General features: G+C 38.9%; 2 protein-coding genes across 3 annotated transcripts in view; one reads left to right on the forward strand and one right to left on the reverse strand.

Moving 5' to 3' along the window:
* prss12 (serine protease 12) overlaps window positions 1-2,350 on the reverse strand; it is a 30,315-nt gene extending 27,965 nt beyond the window's left edge. Inside the window, exons 1-2 of the mRNA XM_023956821.1 lie at window positions 1,456-2,350; window positions 30-168 (exon numbers count right to left, since the gene is read on the reverse strand). Of these exons, the coding sequence (XP_023812589.1) occupies window positions 30-168; window positions 1,456-1,786 (470 nt within the window). The 5' untranslated portion in view covers window positions 1,787-2,350. The remainder of the gene's footprint in view (window positions 1-29; window positions 169-1,455) is intronic.
* Window positions 2,351-3,724: 1,374 nt separating this feature from the next.
* Window positions 3,725-15,455, forward strand: mettl14 (methyltransferase like 14). 2 transcript variants are annotated; one of them, XM_004065757.4, is made up of 11 exons: window positions 3,725-4,187; window positions 4,418-4,506; window positions 4,752-4,839; window positions 9,312-9,389; window positions 11,641-11,728; window positions 11,805-11,895; window positions 12,008-12,149; window positions 12,383-12,475; window positions 13,328-13,444; window positions 14,734-14,944; window positions 15,024-15,455. In XM_004065757.4, the coding sequence occupies exons 1-11, from the start codon at window positions 4,122-4,124 to the stop codon at window positions 15,326-15,328; spliced, it is 1,368 nt and encodes a 455-aa protein (XP_004065805.1). In that variant the 5' UTR covers window positions 3,725-4,121; the 3' UTR covers window positions 15,329-15,455. The 2 variants fall into 2 exon arrangements, with proteins under 2 accessions (XP_004065805.1, XP_011473657.1); XM_011475355.3 differs by having other exon boundaries at window positions 3,757-4,187; window positions 4,788-4,839.
* The last annotated feature ends 1,007 nt before the right edge of the window (window positions 15,456-16,462 follow it).

Below are 16,462 nucleotides of genomic sequence, written 5' to 3' on the forward strand. Positions count from 1 at the left end.
TGTGAGCACATGTGTGCTCGCCCTCTTACCCTTCGTCGAGCTGTCTGCAAACCACAGCAGCGTCTTCATCCCCCCAGTCGTTGCTGCACACAGACCCCCAAACTCCACCCAGGTATACCTCCACTCTGCCATCTAGCTTTGACCGCCCACCTTGCAGGCGCACAGAGCCTGAGGTGAAAGAAAAGTTTAAGAAAAGAGAAAATCTGAGACACAAAAATTTGAAGAAAAAACCCAGAAGACTTTAAAAAAACAAAAAAGACAAATTGATTTGTATGCAAATGCTTTCAATCAAGCATGTTTTCATTCCCAATAAACAATCCAAAACAGGAAAGAGGATTTTTTATTTTTTATGTAAAGATGACATGCTGTGAGTCACTGACTGAAACAACACAAACATCAACCGAAAGAGCCTGTAAATGTCTGCAAAATGTCTTCATTGAGAATCCTGTCAGCAGATCTTTGGACACAGAAGCACTCAGGTTCATTAACTCATAAGAAACCATTCGTTTTTAAAAATTAAATTATGTGGGATATACCACAGACCAAGTGAACCACAGAACACATTTAATGTTTCTGTTGCACTGATGTCACCGTAGGTTCTTACGGGTTAAAACTCTTCCACTGTACTTGGTGTGTCTACATTTTCCCACCTGCCTTCTTAAAGACTTTTTAGTATGAATAATAAAACTGTATGGACTGACATTTTTTTCAAGCTTACTAAAAATTGTGTTTCATTTTGCTGAGTTTTAAAACCCTGATTGAATTTCTGAATATTTCAAAACTCAATGAAAATGTTTTTTTTTTGTAAATGTCTATGCTTATGATTTATGCCATTGTAATTTTCATTATTACAGTGTTTTGTGTCTTTCTGTAAAGTGAAAATATCAATTCATTCTTGAGCAGCAGCATGTTCTAACTTGTGAGAAAAAATGTTGCAAGCTTTAGTAAGGTTTCAACTGCTTAAAGTAAGCAGTGAGAGTAAAATAAAACATTTTTTTTAATAAAGCTTGCAACTGTCTCTAAATTGAAGAAATTTTGTAAACCATGTTCCCTCAAGAAAAAATATGTGTGCATCTCGGCATCAGCACTAAACTGTTTGCATGTTTGTCGTAGATGCAAATGACTTTTAGTAGAAAAACAAAAGTGTTGCTTTCTCACCTGCTGCCTTCATGGGAGATAAATCCGATTCATTAGAATTGTCAGCATGCATGCTTTGTCTGTATTGATCCTGTGCACAAAAGTTGCACACCTTTGCAAAACCTGTAGAGTGTGGCTGTAGAGTGTGGCCACTCTACAGCCACACTCTTTACACAAGAATAATAAACCTGCACGGGCCTTTCTATTGCGCATGCACATCTCCCCCCCCCCCCCCCCCCCCCATATTTGCTTTGATACATATTTTTTAATTGAGATTTTTTTTTTTTGACGCAACTCCGTGTGGGCCTGCATGTTTACCTTGTTTACAGTCGCAGTAACCCCAGTCTATCCTGCCTTTGTGGTTCCTGAAAAAGCACCAGGGTCTGATCCTGCTGTCTGGGTTGCGGCAGTGGTTGTGCTCTCCAATCCCTTTGCCCGGGTGGCGCTCCTGGAATCCGGCCACTTCGGTCCAGTTCATGCACCGGCTGCCCGACTCGGTCACGTCTATGGATCCCCGGTAGAAGCCGTCCTTTCCGCGGCTCCGAACGCAGTCGGTGAACGGCAGGATGACTGAAGAGGAGACGCGGCTGGAATAACAGTCACTCGCAGCCAGAACCACGGCTATAGACGCGAGCAACGCCACACGCATGTTAGGTTTCCACAGCTCTGAGCCGCTGATAACGGGGAAAATGTCAGCTACTCATCAGCTGACGGGTTCATCATGTCAGCCGCGTCGCTTTGGGACGGGAGTGAGCCCCGTGTTGGGAAAACGGCGCAGATGGATGAAACCGCTTTTGCGTGGCTTGCTGAGCAGGCACCCCTCCAAGGGGGAGAAAAAAAAATCCATTAACACACCGATGCATTTAGAGATGTATGCAGAACAGAGGTCTGCATGCAGCACTATGTCCAAATTTGAACAACTTGTTTAGTGTCATCCTTTATTTGGGTTATTAGTTAAGCAATTATTTTGATTTGATTGATTAATAACATTTTGCATTTGTGCAGGAATGCATAATCAGCTTTGGCATGAAATGCAAGTTAACCACATTTTTATAAATGTATTTGTTTATCGTCACACGTGGATCACAGTTGAGCTGCAGGACACATCCAAGAGTTTAAATTCCAGTAGTTTTTGGGTTCATTTGCAGGAGCTGGATCCACAGTGATTAACTCCAAGCCCCACAATGACAGTGACACGTGCCGGACCTATTTTTCCCATTCATTTATCATTATTATTATTTATTTGTATTTTTTTTACTGGGATGGCTAAACTGGGTTGCATTGTCTTAGAAAATCTTGATAAAGACTAGGTGGTTAAAATGGTAAATGCACAGGTTCTAAAAATTCTAATGCTCAGTTGAAGTTTTTCAATAAATTTAATTAAATTGTACACACAAAGTGAGTCTTTTTATAGCTATTTCTCCTTTTTTTTCTCCATTTTGGCTGCAGATTTTACAGAAATTGGGTATCAGTGGCAATTAAAATCGTTTTTTAGAATGAAAATGTTCCATCACTAATTTAAAAAAAATGTATGAATTTGAAACATCCAAAATGCTCAATAATCCAAGCTTTCAACAACAACAAAAAACATATTTTGAAGTTGAAATATATTACTACTGTAATTCTGAATGATCAATTAATATTTTGTATGTCAATTCAAAAATCACGTTATTGATTTTTATTTTCCAATTTATAAATATTTATTTCATATAGGCTTACCCTTAAAAAGATCTTTCATTGGTTGACTGTTCTGATTACAAATATTGTGTTTAATTGAAAATTGAATGGAAATGGCAATGTATTCTACAGTTAGGGGCACTGAGAAAGTCAAGAGAGCTGGATGTGTTAGGGATGAAGATGTTGAGGTTCTCTTTAGGAGTGATGAAGATGGATGATCGTGGATAAATCCATCAAAGGAACAACTCATGTAGGATCATTTGGAGATAAATGCAGGGAAGCCAGATTGTGAATGTGTAGATGTATTCAGCATCCTTTCAAGGATGCTGATGTTAGAGCTGGCAGGAATGAGGCTTAAGGGCAGATCAAGAGGAGGTCCACAGAAATAATGGAGAGTAGTTGGTGTGTTAGTCTTGGTAGAATAGAGGTGGGTGATTTAGCCTACTGAAGCAACCCCTGAAAAAATTAAATGAGAATAAAGGGTAAAGCTGGTCCTGATCGTAAATTAAAAATACCCTGAACCAGTATGTGAGTGTTAGTCCACATTTGGAAAAAGCATAGCTTGATGGATTTGAACATCCATCAGTAATGTATATATCTCGGGGCAAAGGTAGCCAATGGTATTCCACGAGTGGCCATATCGGATTTCCTAGCCTACCCCCTTCGCTGCACCCCTCCACAAACACCATTAAAAACGTTTTTCAGAAAAGGTTATAAGTTCTTATATATTAATCTTTGATTTAAAAAAATGATATACCCTGGTTAATTATAGGGGCATGCTTAGCTAATCAATATGATCCATATAAAGGCCTCAGATGGGGAAAAAGATCACAGTGGATCATAGAATGCTGCACCAGCTTGTTGTGCAAACTCTAAACGTCAAACACATGCGTTCTGAAGATGACGCCATCATTACGCGACCAGTTACAATTTTGCTAAATCGTAAATTCACCGGCGTGCTCCGGTTCTCGTGCATTTCAATGTCTGTATGCGCTCAACGCTACAGCTTAATTCATTTATATTAAAGGTTTAAGGTAAATTAGCTACAATTGAGCACCGACATTACAAAATAAATAAAATTTCACCAACGTCCGTTACGACTTAGACAAACTCAACTTGGTTCGGATGTGACGAGGTTAATATCGAGCGTACCCTTTAAATATATTTTAGCGGCTTTCTCTCTGAGAGCCAGCTAGCTACTGCTTGCATGTTGCTTTCCATGCTAAATGAAATACTTAATCTATTCCGAATAAAAACAAACCCACGCGGTTTTTAATCTTCTGTGACAAATTGCCACGAGGGGAAATATGAACAGTAGGCTGCAAGAGATCCGCGAGAGGCAAAAACTAAGGCGGCAACTGTTAGCCCAACAGGCAAGTACACACAGAGTCGCTGTTGTTATAGCAAACAGCTACAGTCAGCTAACATAATCATAGTTTAAGTCGAAGAAACACACTTTCTATATTTGTATCCACTCTGAATCACTCTTCTAATAGTGTTTACATCTCCATAATGGTTAATTATGAGTTAGCTACGCATTTGGCATTGCTTGCTTGCATTGTTGTCCTCAAAAACAGTCTGATTCTTCAATATACTCCCACAGTTGGGGGCAGAAAGCGCTGACAGCATTGGAGCTGTCCTTCACAGCAAGGATGAATTAAAGGAGATCGAGGAAACCAGAGAAACTTGCAGGTAGCACAACATTCATCCACGGAAAATACAAAACCCCAATAATATTTGTATGGAGCCGGTTAGAGAAACATAGTCTGTAGCTAATGGCTAATCAGTCAGAAACTATGCTATGTGACTAGTTTGTTAGAATCCAGATGTAGTTCTGGATAAAAATCACTTTCTCCATCCCTTAAAGTTGTGCATTGATCTTTGTGCATGCTGATGCAGGGATGTTGAAACAAATCATAAATATTTGTGTTGTGCAGGGCTTCATATGACAGCCTGCTCCCCTCTTCCAAAAGGAAGCAGCCGACAGAAGGAGAGGACACAGAGGAGGATGTGGAGGAACAGAAAGTGAGCACTACGTTTTCTGACTGTTACCACTACTGCGAACCTGCACATGCATAGAACGTCTGCTCTCCAGCTTAGGTCTATAGTTCTTAATTCAGTCATGTTTACTTTGTTTATTCATTTTTTTATATATAGCAAGTGTACATACATACATACAGTACAGACCAAAAGTTTGGACAGATCTTCTCATTCAAAGAGTTTTCTTTATTGTCATGACTATGAAAATTGTAGATTCAAACTGAAGGCATCACAACTATGAATTAACACATGTGGAATTATATACAGTGAGGTCAATAAGTATTTGATCACCCTGTGATTTATCAAGTTCTCCCACTAAGAAAAGATGGAGGGGTCTAAAATCTTCATCATGGGTGCATTTCCACAGTGAGAGACAGAATCTGAGGAAATATTCAGAAATCACGTTGTACAATTTTTTTAAACAATTTATTTGTATATTACTGTGACAAATAAGTATTTGATCACTTGAGTTAAACAACTTTAATATTTGGTACAGAAGCCTTTGTTAACAATTACAGAGGTTAAACGGTTCTTGTAGTTCTTCACTAGGTTTCTACACACTGCAGCAGGGATTTTGGCCCACTCCTCCATACAGATCTTCTCTAGATCTGTCAGGGTTCGGGGCTGTTGCTGAGACACACGGCGTTTCAGCTCCCTCCAAAGATTCTCTATTGGATTTAGGTCTGGAGACTGGCTAAGCCACTCCAGAACCTTGATATGCTTCTTACGGAGCCACTCCTTGGTTTTCTTGGCTGTGTGCTTCGGGTCATTGTCCTGCTGAAAGACCCAGCCACGACCCATCTTCAACGCTCTGACTGAGGTAAGGAGGTTTTTGCCCAATATATCACAATACAGAGCCACGTTCATCCTCTCCTTAATACAGTGCAGTCGTCCTGTCCCCTCTGCAGAAAAACACCCCCAGAGCATGATGCTTCCACCCCCGTGCTTCACTGTAGGTATGGTGTTCTTGGGATGATGCTCCTCCTTCTTCCTCCTCCAAACACGCCGAATGGAGTTAAGATCAATAAAGTTTTATTTTGGTCTCATCTGACCACAAGACTTTTTCCCATGACTCCTCTGGCTCATCAAGATGGTCATTGGCAAACTTCAGACGGGCCTTGACATGGGCTGACTTCAGCAGGGGAACCTTCCGTGCGATACATGATTTTAAACCATGACGTTTTAATGTATTACTTATAGTAGCCTTGGAAACGGTGGTCCCAGCTCTCTTCGGGTCATTGACCAGCTCCTCCCCTTTAGTCCTGGGCTGATTCTTCACCTTCCTTAGCATCATCGATACCCCATGAGGTGAGATCTTGCAAGGGGCCTCAGTCCGAGGGACATTGTCAGTCATCATTAGCCTCTTCCATTTTCTGACAATTGCTCCAACAGTTGTTCTTTTCTCACCAAGCTGCTTGGCAATTGCCCCATAGCCATTTCCAGCTTTGTGAAGGTCTACAATTTTGTCTCGTTTCTTTTGACAGCTCTTTGGTTTTGCCCATGTTGGTAGTTAGACTTCTGACTGATTGTGGGGGGCACAGGTGCCTTTATGGAAGCTAACCACCTCAAACAGGTGCCAATAATTTAGAATTATGAGCAGAGTGGAGTTGGACTATTTAAAAGCAGAACAGCAGGTCTTTGCTGGTCAGAAAATCTGATAATCAAGTGATCAAATACTTATTTGTCACAGTAATATACAAATACATTTTTTTTTAAATCGTACAAAGTGATTTCTGAATGTTTGAATGTTTCTTCAGATTCTGTCTCTCACTGTGGAAATGCACCTATGATGAAAACTTTAGACCCCTCCATGTTTTCTAAATGGGAGAACTTGCTAAATCACAGGGCGTTCAAATACTTATTGACCTTACTGTATATAACATATAAGTGTGAAACAACTGAAAATATGTCATATTGTAGGTTATTCAAAGCCACCTTTTGATTTTATTGTGCTTTGCACACTCTTGGCATTCTCTTGATGAGCTTCAAGAGGTAGTCACCTTAAATGGTCTTCCAACAGTCTTGAAGGAGTTCCCAGAGATGCTTAGCACTTGTTGGCCCTTTTGCCTTCACTCTGCGGTCCAGCTCACCCCAAAACATCTCGATTGGGTTCAGGTCCGGTGACTGTGGAGGCCAGGTTATCTGGCGCAGCACCCCATCATTCTCCTTCTTGGTCCAATAGCCCTTACACAGCATAGAGGTGTGTTTGGGGTCATTGTCCCATTGAAAAATAAATGATGGTCCAACTAAACGCAAATCGGATGGAATAGCATGCCGCTGCAAGATGCTGTGGTGCCATGCTGGTTCAGTATGCCTTTAATTTGGAATAAATCCCCAACAGTGTTACCAGCCAGCCCCCCCACACCATCACACCTCCTCCTCCATGCTTCACGGTGGGAACCAGGCATGTAGAGTCCATCCGTTCACCTTTTCTGCGTCGCACAAAGACACAGTGGTTGGAACCAAAAGTCTCCAATTTGGATCATCAGACCAAGGCACAGATTTCCACTGGTCTAATGTCTATTCCTTGTGTTCTTTAGCCCAAACAAGTCTCTTCTGCTTGTTGCCTTTCTTTAGCAGTGGTTTCCTAGCAGATATTCTACCATGAAGGCCTGATTCACACAGTCTTCTTGGAACAGTTGTTGTAGAGATGTGTCTGCTGCTAGAACTCTGTGTGCCATTGACCTGCTCTCTACTCTGAGCTGCTGTTAACCTGCCACTTCTGAGGCTGGTGGCTCGGATGAACTTATCCTCTGCAGCAGAGGTGACTCTTGGTTTTCCTTTACTGGGGCGGTCGGCATGTGAGCCAGTTTCTTTGTAGCGCTTGATGGTTTTTGTGACTGCACTTGGGGACACTTTCAAAGTTTTCCCAATTTTTCAGACTGACCCACCTTCTTTTCTTAAAGTAATGATGGCCACTCGTTTCTCTGTACTTAGCTGCTTTGTTCTTGCCATAATGCAAATTCTAACAGTCTTTTCAGTAGGACTATCAGCTGTGTATCCACCTGACTTCTGCACAACACAACTGATGGTCCCAACCCCATTTATAAGACAAGAAATCACACTTATTAAACCTGACAGGGCACACCTGTGAAGTGAAAAACATGTCAGGTGACTAACTCTTGAAGCTCATCAAGAGAATGCCAAGAGTGTGCAAAGCAGTAATCAAAGCCAAAGGTGGCTACTGAATACAATATAACATATTTTCAGAAGTTTCACACTTTTTTGTTATGTATATAATTCCACATGTGTTAATTCACAAATTGATGCCTTCAGTGTGAATCTACAATTTTCATAGTCATGAAAACAAAGAAAACTCTTTGAATGAAAAGGTGTGTCTAAACTTTTGGTCTGTACTGTACATACATAGCACATATAAGTCATTTGCAAATACTATGCACAAAACATATTCAGCGCTTTAGTAGGAATTTACATAGCAGTTTTTTTTATCCTAACAGAACACCCTATTTAGGAGATTGATATGACTAATATTAAATGACCTCTGGCAACTGGGTGTCACTTTAAAGCAGGGTTAACAATGAGGCTATATAAACTTTGGACAATTCAAGCCAAGGAGCAGTTTGTGGACAACTTACATTTGCAGAATCCTGTTTAGGTGTGACGTTAGTTCAGTCTGTACATATAAATAATACAAAAATACATTATTAATAATAACAAAATAAGAAAACAATATCGTATTTGATTGATTTAAAAACGTAAAAGGTGAATTTATGCTTATTGCATTTCATAAAATGGAACTAAATTGAATTAAAGGTGCATTGATTTAATTGAGAAGTATATAAAAGTTTAAGGAAACAAAACAAAAAAATGTGAAACTTGTTTCTACATGAATTTTGGATAAATGTGAACTGATGGTGGGTGACTAGTACCCACTGCACTATGTTACAGTGTAGAGACAAAGTAGTGAGTAAAAAAACAAAAAAATGTTCTTTAAGTTTTAATTCTTTTTAAGCATGTACCCTGCTCTTACTTTATATATTTTCAGAAATACTCTAATACCCCAATCCTATTTTTTAGTTTTCTTGAGAAAACAGCAGGGGGTCACATGTTAGAAACAAAACAAAATTAAACTGTGTAACACATGCACAGATTGGAAGATTGGCAACTGTCTATGGAAAATTGCAAGTCTTTTCAATATGGACGTCTGTCGCCATATTCCTTTAATTCAAAGACACAACAGGTTTCTAGTTTTGCAGTCGTCTTGTCAACCAGTCTTTCATTCGCCAATGTTTTACTTCACCTTTGCCCACCAAAAGACTCTTGTTTGCTCTTGATGTTGAGCTACAAACAAACTGAAAAGATCTACTACCACTACTGTCACAGGGGCATTCACTTTTCTTGTGTGCTTTATTTGCTACTAATATTGTGCTTTTAGCGAAAACAAAATTGCAGTGTTGTGTATTAAAGGACGTTTGTATCTTTGTCACCTGTTTTAGGATGAGGTGGAAGTGCAGCAGCCAGATGAGAGCTCTCCATATGAGGAAGTGTACAAAGATTCCAGTACTTTCTTGAAGGTTTTGGAACGTTTCTTCTTTTCTTATGAATTCTGCTGCCACAGATACCATTTATGTGGCCTTTTATCCTTTTTTTATCAGTGATTTTATTTCATGAAGCCAAACACAATTCTTTCTGAGGCAACCACATTTCTTTTTTGTAGTAGTTTTGCAAATGTTCACACGCTTCTATAAAAAACGTCTTGTATGCAACAGTTTTGCATTCTTTTTAAACCATCCTGAGGAAGTAGTGGCACATTCAATTCAAATTCATTTTATTTATAGCACCTTTCATGTAAAAAAAAAAACAAAAAAACAGCTCAAGGTGCTGTGCATAAAAACAAACAAGAATGCAGAAGACACCAATCCCCAATCATGCAATAAAATAATTAAATAAGCCCCGCACAATAAAATACACAAAGACAAACACAAGTAAAAGAGAAATGACATTAAAAAAATTAAAAAAAGAAATGTACAAAGCAAGAATAGAATCCAGAAAAAACGATGCAAAAGCTTAGTGTTTATCTCCTTTATTTAATAAAAATCCTTCAAAATGTGTAAAATTAACTGTTTAGAATTTATGGGTGACCAATTGCAATCCTCGAGGAACACCCCCTTCCAGTTATTTTGGCATCCACATCCTGTCTGCTGCTGATAACTTGAGTCAGGTGTGTTCCATCAATGCAAAGCAGCAAATGCAGAGGAAGGGGACGGGGACTGGTCACCTTTTGTTTTGTCATTGGAATGCTTGTTTTAAAGCCACCCTTTTAGGGAGAGGCTCTTTGCAAAGATTAGCATCTCGCCTGCTGGTTTTGCTATTTCAAGTCCAGGTGCATACATAATTAAAGGTTGATATATAAAATGTGCAAACCACAAAGGCTTAAAATAAAAAAATAAAAATGTGTGGAGAAAGTGCTTTGTCAGTAACACATCCGTGCGAATGAGTCGCATCTGACTTGGCGTGCGCCTTGTGATAGACAACTCTTTTCAGCTAGCTATCAAAAGCTGGAAGACGAGTTTCTTTTGACAGGTAAATTCTCTGGAGCCTGGGCGTAGCCTTTGGTATGTTCCAAACAAAGCCAAATGAATCATGCATCATTATCCCATTGGCTCTTTGTGCTGCCCTGAACACAGAAGTCCAATCTTGGGGTTGAAGACGGCAAATGTTTTCACTTCACATGAACCAGTTAGGCATTGATCCAAAGGGTTACTGCTCAAGCAGTTATGCAAAGCCTACAAAGACAGGGAAACCATCTGAATAGAATATTTGGTTAGGTTATATTATATTTATATATATATTTGGTTATGAGGTTGTCATACTGAAACTTTACCTGACTTTCCATTTTGCATGTTGTGGTTATTTGTAGTTTTCAACTAAAACAACCAGTTAAAGCAAATTTTTCTGTTGTCTTTGACTAATGAAGAGCATTTTATTTGCGTGCGTTTGCATTTAAGCCCTGTCCACATGGTATTCTTTGTGTTAAAAGTCTAGACCATTTGGTTTTCATTTGGATAACAAATTAAATATTCTGCTTTTTGCCACTGGTACAGACCTATGAGACTAACACCCACATTTTCTGTCTCTCAGAACATGCAATGTTTCTATTAGGAATCCGTTTTTGTTGTTATTTGGATGTTTTGAATAAGAGGAAATGGCGTGCAACTGAGGAATTCTGCTATAGATAATCATTATACTGACTATAGTCCAAACTTTGTAAAAATATTTGAAGGATTTTGGGCTAGATTGATTAAAAAAAAAAGAAAAGATTACTTGAACATGTATTAATCAGAGCTTAAAAATCCTAAATCGATTCATCAAATTTATGATTTTCTTTTGAAGAATTAAAGAATAAAAGTTAAGGGTAAAAATAAAAGATTTTTTGACCATTCTTATATTTAAGAACTCAAAATTTAGTTATTTTTAAATTAGTTATGAAAACCTTTTTTCGTAGCTAATCAAAATGGGTTTTAGAAGTGAAATTCAAGATCAACATTTAATTTAATCATCTTGATTCAGAAACTAAATGAGCTTGTGAACTGGTTTATGGAATTTAGAGAATACATTAGTTGTAATAAAATTCATTTATTCCACTGTTTTCTCTTTTGCATAGATGCTAAATAAAAAAACATTGGGAATTTATGACAATGACTTGTTTTTGTAGAGTTTTTAGTTGAAAACTTTACACAAATTGACTTTCTTTCAAGTTTTAAAAAGGTTCACATTTTTTTTCTTTTGATCCTTTCTTCTCTCTTCTCCTCCCTTCATCCTCAGGGTACCCAGAGTCTGAACCCTCACAATGATTACTGTCAGCACTTTGTGGACACCGGACACAGACCACAAAACTTCATAAGAGACGTCGGTGCGTATTTACCTCTTCCTGAGTGTTAATAATCGTCTGCATGTCCGCTTATTACTTTGGACTTGTGGTTTGGAAGGTTTGGCTGACCGATTTGAAGAATACCCCAAACTGCGGGAGTTGATAAGACTCAAAGACGAGCTGATCGCCAGCACCAACACCCCTCCCATGTATGTCACACGATGACATGAATGTCACCTTTTGCACACTTCTTTTAACCTGTAATGTTTATGGTGAGATGTCTGGTGAGAATTACTCAGGGTGTGGGTCTGTGTGTTTCAGGTACCTCCAGGCTGATCCAGAGCACTTTGACCTGCGGGAACTGAAGAGCCAGTTTGATGTGATTTTGCTTGAGCCTCCTTTAGAGGAATATTACAGAGAATCAGGCATCAGCCACACAGAGCGCTTTTGGACTTGGGATGATGTACGTTTAGTTAGTTTTCTTTCGTGCTAATATTGTAGTTTCTGGACTTCTACAAGGATCAGTAATGATTCTATTCATCATCATTCAAATGTGAATCTGAGGATCAGGTTAAAGTCCAACAATTCCAGAAGGAGGCCCCACATTTTTCTCATCCTTTTATTTATTTATCAATGCAAGTTGTATTTTTTTAGCACCTTTAAGGCCATCTCATACCCATCTCTTTCCTGCTGCAGATCATGAGATTAGAGATTGAGGAGATATCGGACCTGCGCTCCTTCGTCTTCCTGTGGTGTGGCTCTGGGGAGGGACTGGACTTGGGCAGAATGGTAATACCGTCCAAATGAATGCACTGAACGCCCCACGCCTGTTACGAGAAGAGAGGATTACCAAGTTATAAATGGGAACTATTTATGCCTTTTTTTAATTTCCTTGTTCCTTGACGGGTATTATAAGTCACGCCCATTTATTCGTCTTTGAAATTCTTTCTGCCCGTAAATTAGTTAAATAAAGGTGTGAACAGATCCCTCAGAATGGTATGTATGAAAATTACATGTTCCCCGCTGACCTTTCAAGCATCATGTGATGTACTCTATTGAAACCATCCAGCCTCATGTCAAACAAGCAGGGAAAATGAAAAAACAAAGACATTATTTTGACATGACTGATACTCAGAGGTTTAGAACTTATCAGTGAGACGGCATGACTACCTCGCCTCATGCTAAAAAAAATTCTAAGAATGCCTAAGTTAATGTCAAAGTCAAATGTCAAACCTGTGGAGATGACAGCTTTAGAAGAAGGGCAATTCAAATGACGAAGTCTCACTTTTAAGGAGGCGGCAAAAGTAAAGACCTTTAAATAGAGTACTTTTTTATTAGAAGTCATTTGTTTTATCAGAAATGATTCAGAAAATTCTGAACTCGGATAAAAATAAAAACAACAAAAGAATTTCATTCCAGTTTTGTTTTTCTTTAAACAGATGCTATAGCTGTCGTGTTGACACCTGCATTTCAATAATATCAATTTACTGCAGCTTCATTTCTATTTGATCTAAAACCAAATGTATTTAGTTTCTGAACCCCAACCAGAATAAAGTGGATACGGAGAAGAGAATGCAGGTTTCTTGTTGTATGTCGTTGGATTCTTCATGTGTACATTTTAATGGCTTGTTCTTGTTCCAGTGCCTGCGAAAATGGGGGTTCAGGAGGTGTGAGGACATCTGCTGGATCAAGACCAATAAGAACAATCCTGGCAAGACCAAAGCCCTGGATCCAAAGGCAGTCTTCCAGAGGACCAAGGTGAAATGTCACAGAAAAAACAAAACCGTGACCACAAAAACAAATGTATAATAATGCCAAACAAAAGCATCAATCCATCTCTGAATTGATATTGAATATAAGGATAGAAAAAAGTTCTAGAATACATGTGGCCAATCAGAACTAGTGTATGACATACCTTTTTTTTCTGCTGTGAAGTGCACGGTTGCATAAAGACGTAACATTCCTTGTAGCCTAGTTTTGCTCATCTGCCGTCTTGTTAAGAAACAGAAAATCATCCCAGTTGCATGTGATTAAGAGGAGCTTTTAGAAATGGAAATTGTCATACAAAAGTGACTTGGACATAACTGTGTGGCAAGTTTTATTCTTGCAAATTTTCTGTTGAAATGAAATATGTAATGGCAAATGCTAAAGATTAACTGCTGACCAAAAAAAAAAACCTTAGCTGCCAGACCATAATATTATAGCCTAATGGTCTGAGTCAGCCTGTCCTTATAGTAGAATAGATGTAATTTAGTCTCAACTGTATTTCATGCATTTTGCAATGTCATTTGTAGTGGGCTTTATGTAATTTTGCTGCAAAGTTGGGCCGCAAAGTTGTCACCATAAAACTAGTCACTAAGCATGTGAGTTGTTGCCATGACAACAACTCACAAATATGTTTTGAACTTCAGCTCCAAAGTGCATGTTTGCATCTACACGTCGAGGATTCCTATCACCTGTACTTGTGGGGATATTAAAATGATGAAATCCATAATTGATGGCAAAATTTTGATAATCATAATTTTCTTTTTCTGTAAACAACCTTTTTTTTTTTGTTTTTGCATTTGTTTTCCCAAAAGAACTAGAGATGAAAGGCACAAACGCCACACAATAGTTAACCGAATCATTTTGCATTTCTCACGTCTGATTACTTAGTAATTAAGAGAGTGTTTCAACCTTTTTTATATAACGTGCGTGGAGGAAAAAAACATAACAAGAAAAAGACACTGCATCGATGGGGGAAAAAGGCTACAAATGGCAACAAGGAAAAGCAGGCATAGGGGTAGCAGGCGGTTCCTTGGTATCTGGTAGTTTGTTTACTCTGGTTTCTGTCTTGATTTCCTTGTCATATTCTGAGCCAAACAGCAACAGCGTGTTGCATAAACAACCAATTTGTGTGAATATTCTCTTCCAAGAAAGGTGTTTAAGTTATTTCAGTGACGTCAGAACGAATACTGTTCTCTCTAAAATGTCAAGTTAAGCTGACAGCTCTGTGTAGATGTGGTGCATCACTACAACATATCAAATATATATATATATGCTTTCAGGAGCACTGCCTGATGGGAATCAAAGGAACAGTCCGCAGGAGTACGGATGGAGACTTTATCCATGCCAATGTGGATATTGACCTAATCATCACGGAGGAGCCAGAGATGGGAAATGTTGAAAAGCCCGTTGAGATCTTTCACATCATCGAGCATTTCTGTTTGGGCCGCAGAAGGCTGCATTTGTTTGGGCGAGACTCGACCATCAGACCAGGTAAAACGAAGAGATGCGAAAACGCTCCCATTTTTTTGTTCTGTACTCATCCTTTTGTGTTGGGTTCTTTTACGTCCAGGCTGGCTAACGGTTGGTCCTAATTTGACAAACACCAACTTTAACCCAGAGACGTACGCGTCGCATTTTGCTTCGCCCGACTCCTACCTGTCCGGCTGCACCGAGGAAATCGAGAGGCTGCGGCCCAAGTCTCCCGTGAAGCTGAAGTCTGACCGTGGGGGCGGAGCGCCCAGAGGCGGACGTGGAGGACCAAATGCTGGAAGGGGCGGAGACCGGGGACGAGAAAGAAACCGTCCAAATTTCAGGGGTGACAGGGGGGGGTTCCGAGGAAGGGGAGGGCTACATAGAGGGTTTCAACCTCGATAGAGGAAGACTGAAGTAGTTACACAGGATTTTGTTTTTCTTTTCTATCACAGTTAATGTGAATAAACTTCTTAATTCATTGTGGTCTGGGTCAGACATATTAGGACCTAAATAAACTTTTTTATGCTAAGCTTCAGCGTTCCTTTCTTTCTTTAACAGGTTTTTATCATTACGCCCATTTACTAAGAGTTACGGTAGTTAAATAAAAACATTGGGCTGTTTGTGAATATATATATATATGTATATATAATTTATTGTATTTTTAGCAATCTCTAAAGCTCTTTTAAACTCTTTTGAACTTTTTAGATTAGTAACTATGGGTGTTGTCCTGTTCATGCACTTCCTGCATGCTCTAGGTATTTTTACGTGTTGGAGAAGGAGTGGCCCATTTGGGGAATGGTGCACCTCCCTGGAGCTTCAGGTGGCGTCTTGCAGCCAGGTTTAAAAGAAGGGAAAATAAACTAAAATAAAGTCATTTGTGTACATGTTAAAAAGCTAGTTAAAAAAATGCAATTTCATGTTTTATTCTATCTGCAAATGCTGTTCTTAATGCATTTGTGTTGTATAGAAAGATGGGCAGCTCAGCTACGTTTTGTTTAAAGTACTTGACCCCAGGCGCCTCAGAAAGAGGCAGAACAGTTTGAATAGGAAGTCCAGCACACAAACATGCGAAAGACAATTAGGAGTCACACAAAACACCATCTTTATAAGGTGATGTTATGGAATTTGGATGAACTCTATCAGATTTCCAGTGTGGAAGCAGATAGTTTAACATCTTAACATTTAAAAAAGTATTTTTAAGTCATCTAATATTTGTGTTTTGGTGTCATAAATTAGCAAGCTAGACTAAAATTTTGTAAAAGAATTGTTTTTAAAAAGGATTTTCTTTTTTTTACCTGACTCAATGTTTCTGTAGAACCGGGTTTTTCCTTGAACATATTATAGCCTCTCAGTCGGATGGTAAAATAAGACAAGCAAATTTGCTTTATAAGAACAACAATATAATGTAATACTTTAGTTTTTAAAAAGCAGAAGACTATAAATAATTGTAAAAAGTATTTTTTTTGGTAACAGTTATAAATAAAAGAGCAGTTGTTCATCACACACAAAGAGGGTCAAAAAGAAGCAGCAGGTGTT

The sequence above is a fragment of the Oryzias latipes genome, chromosome 1 (assembly GCF_002234675.1).
Source record: "Oryzias latipes chromosome 1, ASM223467v1".
Classification (NCBI taxonomy): Eukaryota; Metazoa; Chordata; class Actinopteri; order Beloniformes; family Adrianichthyidae; genus Oryzias; species Oryzias latipes.

Bases quoted from the DNA above. Each gene is read 5' to 3' on its own strand.
- mettl14 (XM_004065757.4), top strand. From the start codon at position 4,122: ATGAACAGTAGGCTGCAAGAGATCCGCGAGAGGCAAAAACTAAGGCGG. The intron at 4,840-9,311 runs GTGAGCACTACG...CACCTGTTTTAG, and splicing joins AGGATGTGGAGGAACAGAAA to GATGAGGTGGAAGTGCAGCA. The intron at 9,390-11,640 runs GTTTTGGAACGT...CTTCATCCTCAG, and splicing joins ATTCCAGTACTTTCTTGAAG to GGTACCCAGAGTCTGAACCC.